The 20923-nt window shown below is 40.6% G+C and overlaps 1 protein-coding gene across 2 annotated transcripts in view; it reads right to left on the reverse strand.

Moving 5' to 3' along the window:
• Positions 1–20923, reverse strand: part of magi3a (membrane associated guanylate kinase, WW and PDZ domain containing 3a) — a 138934-nt gene that overhangs the window by 53206 nt on the left and 64805 nt on the right. For both annotated transcript variants that reach the window (XM_026920182.3, XM_026920184.3), the window contains exon 2: positions 5032–5148. In XM_026920182.3, the coding sequence (XP_026775983.3) occupies positions 5032–5148 (117 nt within the window). The remainder of the gene's footprint in view (positions 1–5031; positions 5149–20923) is intronic.

Below are 20923 nucleotides of genomic sequence, written 5' to 3' on the forward strand. Positions count from 1 at the left end.
CAGTATGAGGTGAAGTGTCAATAATACTACTTAAAGAGCAATTCAAGCACACTTAAGTTGCTGATTCAAGTTTAAAAGTTACACTAATATTTACACAGGGAAATTTGTGCAAATTCAGAGATGTTCCACGTATATACTTGAGTTGATTTTCAGCGCACTATATATATATATATATATATATATATATATATATATATATATATATATATATATATATATATAGCTACTAATATTTGTAAAACAAGATAATAAAAACAAAAAAAAAACAAACAAAAAAATGCTGGATGGTGCACACCTCAAAGAAACAAACCCCAAGCAACACGACGACTTGTCACTTGCTAGTGTGAATGCAGAGGCGTTAAGGCGTGTCCAGTAAAATTCCTTCAAAAACATTTAATAGCAAATGAAGCGGAGCTGTAATCTTTAATCATCCTTCACGTCAAGATTTTCAATTCACACTGCCCATGACTCATTCATTTATTTCACATTACTCATTGACTCATTCGCTTAATTCACACTGGTCAAGGCATCATTCATTCATCAGTGCGTTGAGCTTAATATCAGATTCCCTGTGAGCAGTGGGTGGAACTTCTGAGGTTGAGATTAAATGTCACTCCTCGCATTCACATGAATTTGGTTCATATTACATAAAACAATGCATGTGAGTTCAGAGTCTAGAAGGTGCAAACAGCTCATTCTGAATTGGGAAGAATTTGGACTTGCTTACCCAGGGTTCAGTACTACAGGTTGTAATGTGAAGAGTTCTTATATCCATGTGCACTAAAGAAAGGTCTCTGGTAAAGCATTTTATTTATTACCATCTAAAATTGGCTGTCTGCAAAATGCCTGCAATGAAAAATCTTCTGAGATCTAAAGGACCCATTTAGACTAGGAGGAAATATTGAAACATTGGTTGTTATGCTGCACTGGAGGCCTGTATGACAAAGGTTTTGACACCTTGTTATTCAGCGCAGTCGTATACACGGGTGCTGTTATTACTTAAGCCAGAGTTCTAATAGGGAGTGGAATATTTCATTTGTGGCATCAAAGGAGCGCCAAATTTTGCTGACACCTCGTTACACCGATCAGGGCAAAGCTTAAAACGGAGATCCTTAAACTCAGTCAAGAAAAAGCAATTGCCAAAGATTAAACACCTGGGCATCATAGCCCCCTACTCCCCTGTTTCTGCCATCCTTCTTTTTTATCAGCGGATGAGACGGAGGGAGATTACTGCCGCGCCATAAAGGATATTAATGCCTCTGGGAGAGCGAAGATGGCCAGAGCGGCGAGGATTACGTGCCGAATGGGAATGCGCCATGCATTTGATCTCGCCTTTCACTTCTTTTCCCGGGACTTTAATGACTTCACTGACCTGGTGTCTGCAGGGTGGACACTCTTCATGTAACACTTCTGCTGCAGAGGTGTTATGATGGCATGGTGAGCGAGAGGGAAGAAGTGAACTAGATCAGCCTTGGGCAGGAGAGGCCTCATGAGGGGTTGTTAGTGTGGTCACTCCAGGTCATTCTGGAAGATTCATGATGAGTGAACAACACCAACATGATCCAGTGAAGTCTCAATTGGCTGAAGATAGAGATATCTGCATTGGCTGTTCATCTAAGACCCAGTAATGCCATGTTTATCAATAATAAATGAAGTACGGATGTAACACAGTGCCACTATCTGTATCTGTTTAGTGCTCCAAATGTCTTTGTCTGTATTTAAACCCAAAATGGGTATGGCCTAAAGGGGTGGCCATTTTTAATTAATCATGAAACCTATCATAATGCTCCTGGAAAACAATCATAAACACTAGGAAAAATCCCAGGGATAGTCATGCCATCGGTGTCAGCATGGCGTGAGAATTCTGGCTCTGACAGTTCCACAACCTCAGTTACATCACTCGAGTACATAACTGTTCTCAACAAAAGATATATGCGAGACTTGTTTTTTTTTTTAAACTCATATAAGTAGTTATTATTTTTGTTTGTACCTGCCCACAGTATTTTCTAACAAATTCAGTTGGTTCTATTCTCCAAAATATAAACAAACTAGTAGCTTAATTTAAACCACCGAACCCCTGACCAGTTACTAAGGATGAACGAATGAACGCTGTATGTTCATGTTAATAAACCCAGTCTTTGTTTTCCCCTTGTTTTCTGTGTATCCAGCAGGATCTTGTTCCGCACCTCTAATCTCAACCAGATGTCCAATAGTGTGCCTTCTACGTGTGTCTTCATATGTGTCTTCGTATTTGGTTACATCACTAAAATGAACAATCTGATCCTTGATCTGCAAGTGTCAAGATGATATATACCCATGTAACGAAAATTCCAAATTTGTGGCCTCAGGCTCCAGAGCAATATTCAGGGAATAACTAGTCTTTAGATGTTTAAGTCACTTACATCATTATGTCATTTTGTTGTAATCAACACACAACGGTCATAAAAACTATTACATAACTCGTCAAGGTTTGTGCACAGAGCAGTTACCAGAGCCCTGACTGATGCCTCATAAAGGTGACTTCCTTGCAAACAGACACACAAGCAACAGTTTGTAAGAGAACTGACAGGACCTCAGTATTATGATGCAATGTCAAGTCAGATGCGTGTCGCAATAGGAAGACATGTTGAACTGAAAAGCTGAGTTATCTGTGAGTCCAAATAAAGCAGAGTGAGCATTGCATAAGAGATTCGCGTTCAGGCCATACACAAAGCAACTTAACAGAAATGTGGACGTAGATTTTTGCTGTGCTAACGTTGATGATTATCTTCTAAAAGCAGCAATTAGTATGGTCGCTGTTAAAGATTTAATCAAGTACTGTGTCTGTATATTAACTGATCTAAAGCCAATACTACTATAAACTAATCTGAAAGTAGAGAACAGACCATTTAGGGTTTACAGTGTGATTGGCCGTGTTGAGTTGACTTCACTGGTCCTTAGAAGACTACCCCAAGCTGATGAGTAGAAAGAGGCGTTTTCAGTGGTTTTACCAGTTGTAGGTGGGGAATTACAAGTTGCAACTTTGCCTCAAATGCAGCATTAGATTTCTAATGAAGTCAGAGGCAACAATGGAAAGATAAAGCTTCCTAAGATGACTTGAGGGAACGTTGAGGAACCAGACTAGACAAATGAGAACCCATCCTTTTCTGGATTGTTGGATTGTTTTTCTACACCTATATACTATAAGGTCAAACAGAACTAAGTGTGTTGAAAGGCTATTCAGTATGAGCATATTGTGAATAAGAGTCCTTGATGAACACAAGATGGTCTTTATGATTACAGCACCACTTCTTAGGTACAAATCTACAGTACCCAGATGAGATTATCCAGTAGTAAAGCAAGGGGTGAGACTTGGGCATAAATTAGGGTGTTTTTGGGAAGTAGAAATCTCGAGCATATCCATATGGATGCTCTTCAACAGCGTAAAGTGAGTCTGTAGCTGAGCGTCAGGATGAAGATCCTTATTGCTGTTCTGCAGAGCCAAGACCAACATATTTCCGATCAAGCTTCGGCTTTTGCACCTAAATACAACCAGGTAAACGGGCAGCTGATGCAAGACTGGGCTGAAACTGAGCTCAGAGCAGCCGTGCATGGTTAATACACACTGCAGCCCCACTGTAACGGGGGAACAAATGGGACTTTTCCATTGCCAAGGCTGGAAGGAGCTCAGTCTAGTGCAGACACTCCTTGATTGTTATGTTCAGGGCACCCATCACAACCCTCATCAATGATCATCAATTTGAAACAGCAGAATGAATTAAAAATGACTGCAACAAAGCAGCAGACATTAAAGTAATCACCAGAAAAAAAATAAACTGCTCTCACTTATTTACGAATGGGTGACTGCTTTAGAAGTAACTCCATTAACTGAAAAAATATGGCTTTCCATGCCAAAAGAACTAAATGACAAATTAAAAATTCTTACAAATTAAATTCTTCATCATTTGCCAGTGATTTTAATTTAGGTTTCTTGTGGGAAAAGATGGATTCATCTTCTCATAGTGCAAAGCTATGCCAAAAATGGAAAAGTTCTGGAAATGAAAAATGAAACAAAGTCCAACTTAGCCAGACAGTCAAACTGCGAGAAAGAGAAAGTGAGCGAGTGAGTGAGTGAGTGAGAGTGAAAAAGGAGGTGAAGTGTAGCGGCGATGGCATCAATCTCCTTCCCCAGGAGCTGGTTTTGGACAGGCAGCAAGGCTGCGGATTAAAGATGCCTAGCCACACGCGAGAGACGCCACAAAGATTTACGCTTCTGTGCTGCAGCATTATGGGCTGCTCATACACTAGGGACTGAAACAGCTTCAGAAAGGTGGTGCTTTAAAGGAAAACTCCACCCTGAAACCCTTTAAATATGGTTATACTGAAATATTTCTGATGTGTTTAGCGATTCGGTTGGCACTGTATTTTTACTGTTGCTGTGAGAAGTTAGTGGTTGTGTGTTACTCTGATTTCACAGCTCATTGTTATTGTTAACAGTTACACTGGGGATTAATAAGAGAAAGAAAATATTAACATCTCAGACAGCAGGACAGTAGTGTGGCTACTGTAGTGAGTTAAGTAGTGAGGGCTGAATTCCATTGGCACCATCATCAGCAGGTAGTCGAACGGCATCGTGTAACGTAATGTAGGAAAGCGTGAACGAAAATGAAAACGGACCAACTATGTATATGAAAAATAAAGTTTCATTTTAAAGCAAATCTTGGATGCTGTTGAAGATTACATGTTAATTATGAAAGATGAATATGCAAGTCCAAGAGTGGATCAGATCTGTCAGTAGTAGGGAAAATTTTAAGCTGGTGTTAAGAACCTCTGGTGGAATCCATAAGCAAATGTATTTGACAGATTACAAATGTAATTGACACATTATTGTAATTTGCACAGGAGGCTTTGTGCTGATGTTTCCCCATTAGCACTCATTCAGTCCTGCTTACTACCAGATGGCACAACTTCTACTAAAAAACAGGAAAAATTCTGAGACACAAGACAGATAGAAATGACAATATGGGATGGATGGCCAGTACATGTACTCACAGGGGATGGTACGGAGGTACAGGTTGTCTCGTATCACTTGCTGGAGCTTGTGGTCCAAGGAGCCTTTCTGGAACTGCAGGCTGAGGTAGTGGCGCAGGTCCGTGTTTAACACCTTACCTGCAGAGACACAAGCGACAAGACATATGTGAACCAGCGGACTGCTACATCACATCTTTTACATCAGATCACAAACAAAACCGTTGAACTGACCACTGCAGACATCAGACACGTCTACATATGTTTGAATAAATCATACTGAATCATAAATAATATGCCTGCACAGTCAGGCTTAGTGCTGCTGTTGCAATTAGAAATGAGACGGAACCTATCACAACCCTCCATCTGATTGGGTGATGAGTCCAGAACCTTGAAGGAAGGACATATATCCCACTAATCACAAGTCTCTTGTCTATATTGGGCATCTAGCTGAACAGCCTGAAACAATGTAGATCTTATCGTACAATGCCAGGGGTTTCGCTGCTGATGAGGGGGCTGTGCAAAGCATTCTGGGAAAGATGCTTGAGACAAAGGGAACTGAGGTTTTTTTTTTTTCTAGGCACTGAAAGAAAGGAAGCATTTTCAGCTGCTGATGAATCCTGCACTTTTTCAATGGCTAGGGTGGAACTGTAAGATAATTCATAATTACACTATAATTACAAGCCACTATGGAAGCCAAATGTACAGACCAATCACCAGATATGCATTATAAGCTGGTGATACTGATCATTTCCAATTTTCCAGCAATTGATTATGGTTAAGAAAGAGTTTTAAATTTTTACCCCCTTTTTTTTTTTTTTTAACTCCAATTTGGTCACTGCCAATCTCTACCTGCTAGCTAGATCTCCTTGGATGACATCATAGCAAAGAGGGAGGGTGATGACTACTGAAACACACACACACACACACACACACACACACATATTATACCACATGGAAGCCCAATATTCTTGGAGGACAGTTAGCCTTCTTTCAGATGCATCACCTCACAGATGCGCACAACTGATCTAAGAGAGAAACTGACCTAGAGAGCGGTATCTGTCATGCTCCTCTGGACCTCCAGCCACAGATGGCTGTGGCATCATCAGGATTTCCAACTGACGACTTCCCAACAGTAGTCAGACTCTTATACTTGGGAACCCTGTTATCGATAAAGTTCTGCCTAGCCAGTCATGGGAGTCTGTGAGCTCATGTATACGGAGGAAGCACTTGTAAGCCTTCACCCTCCAAGGTGGATAACTAGCTGGTGGGTGGGAATTGGCATGTGATCAAATGGGGTGGGGTTGGGGATTGGGTTGGGGATCGGGAAAAATCCCCGAAAAAACCCAAGTTAGTGTACTTCACTAGCACTGCCATACAGCATACCTCTACACCACCATGGCACAAGAGAGCCTACTCAATACGTTTTAATAGTTACCAGTTATACAAGCTATGTTTATTTTTAGCATTGAACCTTGGTAAACGGAGCTCGCATGCAGTAGCATAAATACAAACCACACTTTCGTGGTATCGCCCACCTCATTTTGAAAGCAATGCAATCAAAACAAATCACTCTACAAAGTGAGTAGCTCCCCCTCCTCCCCCAGGAGGGGATTAAAAGGATGACCTAGTGGGTCACTGATTAGTAATGTTTCATTGGATAGCTGAGACGCATACTAATGTCCTCTTACCATTACTTAAGAGGCACAGTGTTCTGATTTAATTTTAAAGTATTAATTACTCCCCTATTAATGTTTAACATGGCTAAGAAGACTCAGTCTCAACCTGTCTTTCTGTGCTCTCTGTGGAACTCAGGTCTAATAAAGTGAAACATGATTTATTCCATGCTTCATTTAAGGACTTAGAGAACATCCACGTTAAAAGTGGAGTGTTATCAGAGGTTAGTTACCTGATGATACAGAAGGAAAGATGTCCTAATTGGTCCTGCTTATGACACCAATGATCATACTGATCAATCTTTATTTATGTGTCTTGTAGGGGTATAACGCAATGCCATGATCTGTGTCTGTATCTGTACTCGGATTTAAATCTGAAGTGGGCGTGGCCTAAACCAGAAAATTTTTAAGTGAACCATACTACTATTACCTTGGAAACCATTGAAAAAAAGGGACGTCCCGATCCCAATCTGTGAACCTTTCTGGCAAGCTTTCTAAAAAATAAATAAAAACAAATAGCGGGCCTCGTACTGGTATAAGTATTCGTATCCGTTGAGAACACGTTATTTGTTCATTCTGATTAACATACTCATATTCGGTGACATGCCTAGTGTATTGGTGTCATGGGTGTTGCCCCATTGTTATGTAGGACTCGTGATTGACAAAAGATTCCTTTCTTTTTCTGAGAGCACACTAGTCCACTGCAATACTGAACTATGCTGAAAATGCCTAGATCACTAGAGAGCACTGCTCCATTCTGCAGTTTCCATGTCTTTCTTTCTTACTCTCTTTTCAGTATATCTCTAGGGAAGAGGAAGCAAGAGTAAAGCCAATATCCTCCCATCTCCTCTTACAATTACATCAGTCTGTTTGGCCACCACACACCTGCAAACCATTATTGCTCGGCTCGGTTCAGTCTAATGTGAAGAATCAATAATGATTAAATGAGAAATCTCTCAATGCGCCGTGGCTTATCTATGAATTCATGCTTATCAAGTGATCTAGACCGGTCTCATTAAGAACGCAAGGGCTGTATGTGGCTTGTCATAAACATAATGAAAACTGACTCTATTATTTGACTCATGAATAGTTTTCTGATCTATTCTGGATTTTCTATGGTTGTCAAAAAAACAAAAAACAAAAACTACATGATCAAATCCAAGAGGAACATTGTGAAAACTTTTTGGACATTGTAAAGGCGTTGTGAATGAGAGGAATTTAGGTCAGGCCACAATAGCTGTTCATGCATAATTGAAACACTGAGGAACACAGTTCACGCAGCCCAAGTTCCCATGCAAAAACTTCCATGCCTTCTATTCATCAGAAATATGGTACAGCATACCACATATGCTGATGACATGTTGATGCTACCCGCCAACGTTTCTCATAATAAACTAAATGGGAACTGTGGGAGAGAACCTCCTTTTCTTACGATTATAACACAGACCCTGTCATGGACTAATTTTGGGGATCGGAGACTATTCATTGCACACTCCCACGGCTGTGAGCCATTGCCACGGCTCTGATATTTTCAAACATGTTTGATATTCTCAGCAGTAAGTCTTGTAGTGTGAGCACCTCTACTACAAGTAGCAAGAACAGCGCTGAGAAACAGCCATTGATAATTTGCGAGGAAATGCATTTCATCCGCTGTCATGTGCGGCAGACCCCTGAATACAGTTTATTATCCATCTATTTGTGTGGGAGATAATGTAAGGGTGAAATGTAAGCACAATAATACTGCTTTGACAAGAAATTATTTGGCACATCATATCCGAGGAAAAATAAACATTACGCAATACAAAGCTAGCTACAGTTGCATTACACAATATAAAGTTAGCTACAGTTCTCTTTGCAGAACAGACAATCCTCACTCACAGAATCTCCCCAACCAATCCTTCCTTGACATTTTCTCTTATTTCTCTCTATTTTCTCTCTATTTTCCTGTTTCTGCACAAAATAGTGCATAAAAAAACCACCACAGCAGGAATCAAAAAGTCGCATGACGGAGAGCTCTCGTTTATCCTCGTGAGAAAGCAGGATTTATGGATCAGGCATGCTTCAAAGGGGATTGCTCCAGGTGAAAGTTTGTGAAGTGTGTGAGCCTCATCTGCGATCACTCATGTAGTCTGCACACCCCTCGAGCAGTGTAAGCAGTACAGCGATTCTGAGATTTCGAAAGTGTTCACACAGTTAGTAAATGTCCAAATGAGCTGAAGATGTATGGATGGACCATGGTACATTTACAACATTTGCACACAGCTCCTACATTTCCTCCTCACCGTGTGTTTGTGGGACCGGGCAGCCTTTGTAATTTGGCTCTCAGGTAGTGTAAGCGAGCTACATCATATCTCAAGGGAGCCACATTCAGCCTCCTCCAGCTCTGCGCCATGACTCCAGCAGACTGTCTGTGGGAGGCAGGGTACACAAAATCTCCCTTTGTGCCTCATCATCTGAGCTTTGGAGCCTTTTTTACCAGGGTACGAAATTAGACTGTGGATCTACAGCTTTAGCATCTCTCTTTTATCCCAACCTGACCTCCCACTTCTGAGCTCTTGTCCTTGTCTAACTTGCTTACAGACTTTCCATTTCATCTGTTTAATTAAGCGAGAATTGCTATAAGAAGATTTTTTCTTACATATTAAAGTTGGGTGAAAATCAGCCATGTGTGGACTTTGGAGTGTATATGAAAAACCATCGTTCAACCAAGCAAGCATACAGGTGGCATTGAATCGCAGAAGGTGGTAACAGTGCAAAAAATAATCTTTTAAATCTATACTTCAATCAAAAACCTTTTGAAACAAGGAACAGAATCAAATCCATCCATTTAATGGAGATGACAAAACATAATGCAAACAGATGGATTGAATGCGTAGGCTGAAGCAAGTTGTGCCTCACGCTACAGCCTTGTTGAAGGAGGTCAGTGAACACGATACACACCCACCTAGTCCATGTGATGAAGCTGAAACAGATGTCACACTTGTGCCTGCATCATTCATTTTTACTATTCTTATGTCTGGTCTATGCTTCCATATAACTGCTTCTGAGATGACTGAAATGAACTTTTTCCCCTAGCACAGTAGGAGAATTTCAGATGTCCATCAAACAAAGAGGCGGGGTAGTAAAAACAAATAAATAAGTAAATAAAGGAGTGATCGCTGAAGGAGCATTTGTTAATTGATGTTGGTTCAAATAAAATGGCTGCACTCCAATGGAAACGAGGATGCTGCCCATTTTTACTCTCCGCTTCTCACTCAATAAAATAGTTTTAATATTTGTGACTTGCACAACTTTTTTTAAAAAAAAAACTATTTAACAACTTAAATAGATTCGACCTTCAATACACAAAGTATGGCCTCCAAGCAAGGCCTCAGTTTCCAGACGAGTTGGATCAAACTTGCATTCTCCAGTCGTCATGAATTATTTCTGCATTCAGCCGGGTGATATAAACTAGGACAGCAGGTGTCGGGGGTGATCTTTAGGTGTGTAGAACTAACGGTTTCAATGTCATCTTTGCATCAAATAATAAGTACTTTTCCAAAAATCAAACAATTAATGCATACTGAATAAAGGTCAGACTTATTTCACAATGACATTAAGTGTCTCTCTCTTTAGTTCAACCACTTTTGAAAGTTTTTTTTTTTGTTTAAAAAAAAGGTCATTTTCTTTACAGTGGTTAAATCTTAAAAGGAAAAAAAGGAAATAATTTAAGCAGCTCGTATGAACATTGGAAAATGTTTAAAAGCTGCTGTGTGAAAAGGTGGAAAGCATGCATTTAGTGATGGTGTATTCAGTGATGTCTGTAATCGCTCATTTTACAGTACGATAAATTATATACAACTTCATCATGGACTTTCATCATTCTAACAATCTACGATTTTGTTTTCGCTTATGCTTCTCTTTTCATATTTCAGTAGATTATATTCTATTTATTCTGAGCTCTGACCCAAGACAGGCCTGAACTCTCTCTCACACTTCTGGCCAATCACTTATCCTCTTCTTCAATTAGAGGGGCTGCTTAAATGTCATAGGAAAGCCAGAGCAGGAGTCTAATGAGGCCATCTCACAACAGCGGTGCGTGAGCGAGTCATAGGAAAACTCTACACTGAGCTTATTAATGGCCTGTTGAGGATGTCGGGCAATGCAGTGTCACCAAGAGTGCTATCTACTCATTAGAACCACTGGCACAATCCTTTCCACTGTACTTCATTCGTATCCTGTAGAAGTAGGTTTATTAGTTCAGTGACATTGTTAAAGTGCCCCTGAAATCAAAATGGACACCAAAACAGCAGCATATCTAGGGAACAAAAGAGTTTTGGAGATATTGTCATTTTAATTTTATAGTTTGTCACTTTTGGGAAAACGATTCAATTTTCTTTTTTAATGATTCATCCTGTACTAGTCATGTGTTCATCTAATTAAATGCTCTCTAGAACCTCACAGCAAACATGGGTCATTGGTACGTTTTTGGCTGTGCATCTTCTGGCACTCACTTCCCTTTACCAAATATCCCTTGGAGGAGAATAAATGATCAGAGTTTATTAATTAGGAAAATTGAATTTGTGGTACTTGGCTATTTTCGGAGGATTGTTTTACCAACTTGGTAAACTCTACAATGCTGTAATGTCACTACCTCAGACTGATTGAGAACGTGATTCCGGCTTTATACACCACCCGGGCTTCTTCATCAGTTAAATTAAGTAATATATTACCTACCATGTATCGGAAGCCTCCGGGTGATGACCCTGTAGCACCACTGAGGGTCAAGCTTTGCTTAAAAATGAATGGCACAACAAATGATATCCAAGTTATAGTCGACAGTCCTGAGAAATCTCTTAATCCCTTCACTGTTCTCAGCTAGTTCACTAAGGTACTGTCAAGCTGTTTAGATTTGGTGGGGTTGTGGTATGTCTCAAATGTTACTTGCTGTGTAAATCTGTCAAGCACTTCAACACTCTGGCTGCTGTTTCAAAAGGAAATGCGTCAACATACAGAATCAAATCACGGCTCTCAAGACATTTAATGGGGACTCTGAGTCACACGAACACTGAGTTCAGAAAGCTGGTCATACTCAAAAGTTCAGGAGACAAATGCTGAGGAAAAATTGGTTTAATTTTATTTGAAACCAAGACAACCTTAGCTTAGCCTGATAAAAGGGGGAAAATGGGCAAAGGTGGCAAATTACTGATGGTATCATAAAGCTTTACTCAGAAATCAATGCCTACCTGCCTCTGTAACTACTAAGCAATCTGGCCTGCTTTCAGATTGATCTTCCCAGGGTGATGATCACTGTAGGACACAAACAGCAAAATGTTTGTTCTGAGGGGATGTTTTGAAGGGATAATTTGAGCGAGCACTATGATCTGGTTTATACGGCACTTCTCAGAGTCTACAACTGGTAGAACTGAATACTTTAGTACTCACAAGTATAAAGCATAAAAATATTTAGGAAAAAAAAAGCAAGTCCATGTGGTGGCCATGGTGATGCTTCTCCAATTCCTGTCTGATGCTTGGAAGGACAATGAATTCCTCACCATTAAAGATTACTATTTCTAGATTTTAACCATATACACTATACGGCCAAAAGTATGTGGACGCCTGATCATCACACCCATATGTGGCTCTTCCCCAAACTGTTGCCACAAAGTTGGAAGCACACAATTGTAGAGAATGTCTTTGGATGCTGTAGCATTACTATTGCCCTTCACTGGAACTAAGAGGCCCAAGCCTGTTCCAGCATGACAATGCTCCTGTGCACAAAGCGAGGTCCATGAAGACAATTGTTTTGCCAAGGTGAGTGTAGAAGAACTCGAGTGGCCTGCACAGAGGAAATCCCCACAGCCACACTCCAAAATCTAGAGGAAAGACTCCCCAAAAGAGTGGAGGTTATTATAACAGCATAGAGGGGACTAAATTTAGAATGCAGTGTTCAAAATGCACATTTGAATGTGATGGTCACGTGGCCACAAACTTTTGGCCATATTGTGTATGATCAAGGTTAGCTTTAGAGATACCAGTCCGGTGTAGTTTACTTTACCTCAGCTCTGCTTTGACAAGTTCTTACCTTTACTTAACACACAAAAAAAGGACCAGTATGAAGAATATAGTGGTACTCACTGCTCTCCTCTTTTCTGATTTCTTGTGTAGTTATCTGAAGATGGCAGTGAAACTGATAATACTGTAAGTATGTCCTCCCACCTCAAGAAACTTCATGGCAAACCCGAAGAGACTTAGTTGTTCTGTCGCCAAGGCATAGGTAATTTTAGTGCTTTTGCACTGGACAGTGTGACCTTTACATTATTATATGTTGAAAAAACACAGGAAAAGCATTTAGGATTCTGCCTAACTTGAAGATTTTAATTAAAAAATTAGTGATAATCACTATGTTACTACTGGAGCTCGCTATTCTGTACTCTTCATTAGAAAAGTTTTTCTTACCAGAGACATCATCAGGACAATCCTTTGATGGCTGCATTTGATCAATCAATGGTTTGCACTAACCAAATTAAACATGGGTACGTAGTCATTAGTCACTTAGCAGAGGAAATAATATGCAGGATAATTGTTAATGTACTGAGCCAAGGCACACTATAGCATCTGCTGGAAAAGCACTCCATGTGACCAACATCCATATTTTTTAAGGAACATCCAGCCTACAGCAAGTCTTCAAACCATCATGAAAGGGTACAAAGATCTGAAAGTCCCATTCTTTCTGTAATTTGGAAAGACCAGCCTCAGACAAGTCCCCCTAATCTTTTTCTCTGTAATGACACATGCCTACAGCTCCCACGATGCAGAGTGAAGACAGATGAAAGAGAAACATAAAAACGGGTAAAAAATGGTAGATCAAGCCCGTCTGCAACCATCCCCATTCAGTCTCCCAGCAGTTCTTACCGTGACCTGACTGGGCCGGTCTGATATTGCACTATAGCCAAGAATTTCTACTCATGTAGCTTCTTGGCACTCAGCAGGAGCAAAGAGGGAGTGAGCGCAAAGAAGTTAGGTGAGGCACATCAAAGCAGGACTGCCTGTGATCCCTGAGCTGTGATGGGAGACTTGTCCTTTAGGCAACGATTCCCACTGAGAGCTTTCAACAAGCTCAGACATGTGACAGAGGTGTAGAACAAATAGAATTCCATTTAATAGCATGGTGAGTGAATAGGGATGGATCAAAGTGGTCTAAGTCACTACACAACTGCTCCAAGCTTCTGTACCATGATAGCAGGAAAACAGCAAAATGTAAGTTGGGTAACAGCGCCTCTGAACACTGAGATTCAACACTCACAGCTTCTGACTCAATCCGGGTCTTAGAATTGGATTCCAGACATATGCACACTCGCTCTTGGTTTTCCACTGAAATCACAACAATTGCTGAAAGAGGGGGAAAAAATGTATTACTTCAGACTGTAAAACATTTCACACGAGAGTCTGTATCCTCCAACAGCTTCCTTTTACCACAAAAAAATAAATAAATAAAACACCACCATGCAAATAGTGGATCCATGTAATAGAGCATAGTAGATTTCTCATCTTGCCTCATCCTGTAAAATGTCTTTGACAAGCCTCTAATAAGCTTCTTTCATTGGGCCACTGCAAAAAAAAAAAAAAAAAAAAAAAAAAAAGTGCCACAAAAACGCTGGCATTCCTCCATTTTTTAGTTATCATAGTGTCTGAAATTAAAGTGTGAAAAGGCAATCAATTGAGGCAGCTCTAAATACACACACTGATGATTTATTAACTGCTCGGAAACTTTGAATTTATGACACAATTTGCACAAGCTGTTAGTCAACATATCCCTGCCTCCATGCTGAAGTTGAAGAATAAGCTTTATGAGTGCATAACAGGCACAAGGTAAGTGGAGACTCGAAGCCCCTAAATGCTGGTTTACTTTCCGACAAGCCTCTTGTTATTCTGGCCTCGTGCTGTCTGCCTGCAGGAGAGCCGTGTGTGTGACGGCCTCGTGCCTCTTGACTGCTGAGTGAGCACACAGATGCCTGCAGATGCCTGTGTGACTCAGCATATCTGCTCTGGAGTAATTACCAGCCGAGGAAATACGCATCCACATGCGTGAGTATGTGCCTGGTGTTCGGTATGGCGTAAGGATGGGCGCATATGTCTTTAAAAGAGTGGGTAAATGTGTTTAGGATTCTGACGATATGCTCTCTGCATGCATGTAAATTGAGAATTAGCTTCCAGTTGGAGAAAATACAATGTTTCTTAATGAGTGCCTGGCTAGATCGTACACCTCTCCTCCATCTCTGTTTGGGTCCCATTTGCTCTCTCAGGGAGCACTCCCTCATATCAGAGTCATCCATCAAGGCCCTAGCACAGCTAACCACACGACTGCCGTCCATAAGAGCGATCGACTGGCTGGCCGCTGCGTGCTGATAGGGCGTTTTAAGTGATGCACCTTATGCCCTAAGCCCATCCATCTTCCGGTTAAGGGAGCTGGATAGTTCATAGGTCCTACTCAAGAGTGGACAAACCGGGCAGTCAGACATTCCTCAGCTGGAGAATGCTGCCATTGTGGCTGACATGCTTTAACGCAGACCAAATGAATCACTGTGTTATTTTCTTTCTTTCTCTCTTTCTTTTTTTCTTTCTTTCTTGAGAACGCTACTATATCCCTGGAAACACTGGAAGAAAAAAAAAAAAAAAAAAAACATAGGTAGAAATGCCAGCACTGTCTGCATGGTGTGCGAATTCTGGCACTGGCAGTTCCTCAACCTCAGCTACATCACTCCAGTTCATAATTGCTCTCAACTAGACATGTGCATCCCTTTAGCGCAGTTATTTTTGTTTGCATTTACCTGTGATATTGTTTAAAGAATTTCATTGGTTCTATTTACCAAAATATAAACAAATTAATAGCTTAATTTAAACCACCACCACGGCCCTGACCAGGCCGTTACTAAGGATGAATGAACACTGTAAATGCATATTTGTATTTGTTTAAAACACATTATCTGTTCATTCTGAATAATGCATTCATATTCAGTTACATTCCTAATATATACCACCCACAATTCCATCTGTGATTTCTTTTGATAAATATTTTGCAAATGAGACAGAATGCAGCATTAAAATTCCCTCAACAACAGGCTACTGACACAGCAAACTGCGTCAGAGAAGCTGAAGCGGAACCACTACACTCCATGTCAAATTCCATACGTCACTTCAACTGGACTCAAAAAACACTACAAACACTATGCCTTTGGATCAGATATTGCTCTTCTTAGCTGCAGAACTAAGACATTGTTTTTCATATGGTTGATTCCAGATGTTCTTTGGGACTGGGCATACCAACATGACTACCCATACAAAAAAAAAAAAAAAATGCAGCTGCGTCTATGCCAAGATGAAAGTTCCATGATTGATAAAACCATTACAAGTCATAAATGTTGATTCCACCCGGGTCCAGGCCTCCGCTATTGTCTTGTGTGATTAGACAATCTCCCAGATCTGACCGAGCAATAACGTGCTGCTCCCAAAAACAGCTGCACACATCAATTATGGAGTGGGTCAAAGCCAGGCCAAGAGAGAAACAGCAAACCTTGTGTGTTTTTGGAGCCTTTAGGCTTCAAGGCTGCCTAAAACAATTTCATTTGTTCAGTGTATTAGTTATAAGAACTTAAGACATCGATTTATGCTTTGACGCCTACTATAATCCTGCTCTGCTCAAAACTACCACCCTTTTCAGTCTCGCGCCAATGGCGTGCCGCGAGCGTGCCGCGAGACCTCGATGTAAAATAAATGTGAAACAGGATGCATTTCCAAGTGGAGGCAAGAAAGAGCAGTGTTTCATGCAAGCGTTTCTTCAGTAAGGGCGTTGAGATATCCCGCAATCGGTTCCACCCACTGTCAGACATTGTCCTCCGAATCAGCACTGAAGCGTGACCAAGTCTGGCGGCAACATGGGCCGAAGTGATTAGATACACATGTGAGTCAAACAGGGCTCTTAAAAGAGATTGTGGATAGATAGGTCAGAAAAGAAACCGAAAATGCCACTCGAGTATCACACGAACAGAACGGCAAGTTCAAAGTGACATCAAAAAGACAAACTGTAGTCTAGCACTATGACATGGCTTCATTCTACAAAATGGCTTGATCAGAACTTATTACGAGGACATCATCAACACGCCATGTTATGGCACACATGGATATATTTATTTTCACACGTCAGTCTGAAAGATGGCATTCGCAGGATGTTATTTTAGTTATGATGTCAACTTGTTGATATGAGTATACAAAGGATGAAAATCCACCTTAACGAAGCCGAGTTATTCAGAAGAAAGAATTACTCCTCACTATAACATAAACAACTAAGAATTAAAAGGCTTCTGCATGGCTAGCTAGATAACTGTGCAATTCCTCGAAGTGTCCAATCAGCAACAAGCTTGGGATATTCAATATGGACCGCCCCTTTCCATAGTGAGTTCATGGTGGTGATGTGTTTTTGGTTTTGCTGTTGTGTTTTCAAATTTGCTGTTGTGTTTTCGGTTTTGCGTTTGTTTGCAAATTTGTTGTGTTTCTGAATTTACTGCTGTGCTTTTGGTTTTGCTGTCGATTCTGAATTTGCTGTTGTGTTTTCTGTTTTGCAGTTGTTTGCAAATTTGTTGTGTTTCTGAATTTACTACTGTGCTTTTGGTTTTGCTGGCTATTCTGAAATTTGCTGTTGTGTTTTCTGTTTTGCGGTTGTTTGCAAATTTACTACTGTGCTTTTGGTTTTGCTGTCGATTCTGAATTTGCTGTTGTGTTTCTAAATCTGCTGTTGTGGTTTTGGTGTTGCTGTTGTATTTTTGGGTTTGCTATCTTGCTTCGGATTTTGCTGATGCGCTTTTGGTTTGTTAATGCGTTTTGCACTTACAGCCCATTATTAGATAAATAACGCCAGAGCCAAAGGGATGCCTTAACAATTACCAGAGCTGTGGGAGCTCAATCTCAATTCTAAGCCAGATATTACTGTGCCCTTTTCCTCTAATACTACTCACATGACTCAGGGAAAAAATGAGAGGGCTGCTGCTGCTAAGCCAAGATATGCACACAAAGTGTGGGTAAAGGTTTTCTCAGGGAAAAGGCTGTGTGTGTGTGTGTGTGTGTGTGTGTGTGTGTGTGTGTTTCCCCCTTTCTGGGCCTGCTAAAAGCCCATGCAAGCTCTTCATCCATCTGCCTGCACCAGAGAGTAGGCCTAACTCCCTCCTGTACAAAGCAACCTCTGTCCTCTGTGCCCTATCTGTCCTGAACAAAGAGTCCATCTGACTGGCAGAGCAAAACAGAAACTACGGCTGGTGAGACGTGCTCTGTAAAGGCATTCTTCTGAGAAGTTGGAGAGCACTTTGAATGATCACACACCAAGCTGTTATGAGCTGTTATGTTATGAGAGAATATCTTGAAAGCTGCATTAAAAAAAAACAAGAAAAAAAAAAAAACAATGACACTCACTGAAGTGGAAGGTTATTAACCAAAACTATGCGAATAAGCAATTGACCTACCATTGCACTTTATAAAAGTTGAATGTATTCTGACTGATGCACTCCTCTTTCCTTTTGTATTCTCTGTTATCTTTGTGCTTTCTGAAGCACACTTCGTGGCACTGATCCCATGTATCACCGCACCACATCAAAAAGAACGATTTTAGCATCACATGACTGGATTGGCACAGCCATTCAAAATCATAGAACCTCCTCTCTTTCAGCGTTCGAAACAATGTACAATAATAAATAGTTCAGTACACAGTGGACACATTTTAGCCATCAGAGGCAGGGTGACTGATTTTTTTTTTTTTTTTCACGGGATCTCCCTCTGAGCGAGATGAAAAGCCCTAATCCCCAGGTGAGGAGAATCCATTAGGCTTAATTACAGCGACATTACTCCTACTTACTGAACCAAATATCCAAGGGGAAAAAGAAAGCGAGTTGTCTGGAAGACAAGGATACATTTAATTAAACGTGAGCTAAATGCGCTGGCGTTTTTGTCGCTTTATGCGATAAATCACTTTTCCCTGAAAATATTTCCAAATAGGATTAGATGCAGAAGTAGAAGCAGGAGCAGGAGGGCTGGAGCCCTGAAGGGAGCTGGAGAGATAGATAGAGAGAGAGAGTGTGTGAGAGAGTGTGTGAGAGAGCATGAAAGAGGTCTCGTTTTCCCTCGTCTCATTCCTCAAGAAACCAGCACCCACCTCAATCCCTCAAAGACTTTAGTAAGAATGGAAATGTGCATTGGTGCTTTGGAAGAACTCATTCAGTCAAACAAGCCACAATTTTTTCCCTCAATCCTGCTAGGACACTTGAATTGCTTGTAGCAAGTCTGTTCGCTGTTTATACTGAGCTCTGGAAATAAAGCCCTGGAGCATTTTATTAGTATCTGACTCCACAACCTTAGCGACACATGCAGAGTAAATCGAGCAGCCTACAGATGACATGAAAGATCCATCAAGATTGAACAGAGGCTCTTTCCGTCTTCATTTTCTTTTTTCTGACGTTTTTCAGTCACATCACACTAATCAGTATTCAATTACCTTTTTAAAGAGCGTCTAAAGAACTTTCAGTCTTAATTTAATATTTTGGCATCAAGCTCTAGCCGACAGAAATGCAGATGGCAGCTGCTGAGAACACACTTTGCGCCATAGTAACCTGTGATTTCCAATTAATGCGATATTAATGCCAATCACCACACAGGTGGTCCTTCTGATTAGCCACAATTATATACGTGTATTTAAAACCATCTGTTGATCACAACACTTGGTGCTGTGTTTGCACTCTATTGCACGGCTCTGGATTTGGCGATATCAGATGGTGTTTATCAGAGGATGTGCATTTGCCAGCTCTGATTTGGGAGCACAGGAAGCAGTTCAGTGAAGTAAACTTGTTCAGACAACCCTAAAGCATCAGCCGGTGGCCGGTTGGGAAACTAGCGCAGCTGGACTTTTTGTAGTGTAAAAGAAATTACATTGGACACCCAGCCAGAGGGGGAGGAAGAGCAAAATTAAACCATCGTACCTGAGATTGAAGTTTAATCCATCTGAGGAACCATTCGGACAGGATAAGATGTCCAGACATATGTCTCTTAATTAACGTCTGTATTAATTATGATTGATTAGCATGGTGAGTGATTAAATGCTCTTGGTATAAATCAGAAATGCAAGTGTCTTCACGATGTACACATGGACGTCACACTAAAAATTCCATGCGTACTACATACACCTCATTGTTTTGACGTTTATCATAACCAATGGATCGAGGGCTTGCGGCCACATACTAGAAGGTCACGTGACCCTAACATGTATTTAGGATGGATCTGTACCTCAAGAACTTAACTTCTCTGACACGTCCTGTTGATGTCTTTTTCAGCTCTGCGTTCTAAACTCTATCTTTACCAACAAGTCAATTCAGATGGGATATATATTTCCTGGAGTTATTTTTCCTGGGCATTTTATAGTCGTTAAAAGATGGCATAATCTTTCCAATCTTTTTAGTCTGTAAAAAAAAAAAAAAAAAATTACATAACGAAATATGATAGGATTAAAATCCCAGAGATACCCCAGGAATAAATACATTATCACACCACCCCATGTAAAAGTAATCCAGTCCAAATAAGGCTTAAATGTAAGTATGACCGTTTTTTTATTTAAAAAATAAATAAATAAATAAAAAATAAACCACCAAATATGATCCTCATCACTGGCCACAGGTTGAGAGGCGTGGAAGACGCAACAATTACTTGCCAGGGACAGATTTGTTCTGAGCTCCAGGACAGTGTCACTGTTTAATTTCAAATCCATTGGAGTAAATCCATGTTGGAAAAAAAAAAAAGAAAAAAGAAAAACCCACACAGAACAGCAGGAGCCATACAGGACAGATGCGTCTACTAGTTAGGTACTGCTTACTGTGGATTTCTGGTGTCATCAATCAAGAGAGAGAAGGTACGCTCTACTGAGCATTACTTGCCTCCGTTTTTCTACTGCCTGCTTTGCTTAAAAATAGAACTTGCCAAAAATAATGTTTCTCAGTTTTCCAGTTGAGCAGCTTCATCCATCCATAGTGTGGCCAAGAATCTCCAGGGACTGAGTTGAGAAAATCTTCTCTGGTTCTAAAACTTACCCCAAGCAGTGAAGTCCAACTGTCCCCAAGTATATTTTGAAACCAATGCCTTCCATCACTTCATGGTAAGAGAGGAAATATAGTCATGCAACAGGGTGCCACTGTCAGTACTGCTTGAACATGCTCAATTCAGTAAAAAAA

This window comes from Pangasianodon hypophthalmus, chromosome 16 (assembly GCF_027358585.1).
Source record: "Pangasianodon hypophthalmus isolate fPanHyp1 chromosome 16, fPanHyp1.pri, whole genome shotgun sequence".
NCBI classification, from domain to species: Eukaryota; Metazoa; Chordata; class Actinopteri; order Siluriformes; family Pangasiidae; genus Pangasianodon; species Pangasianodon hypophthalmus.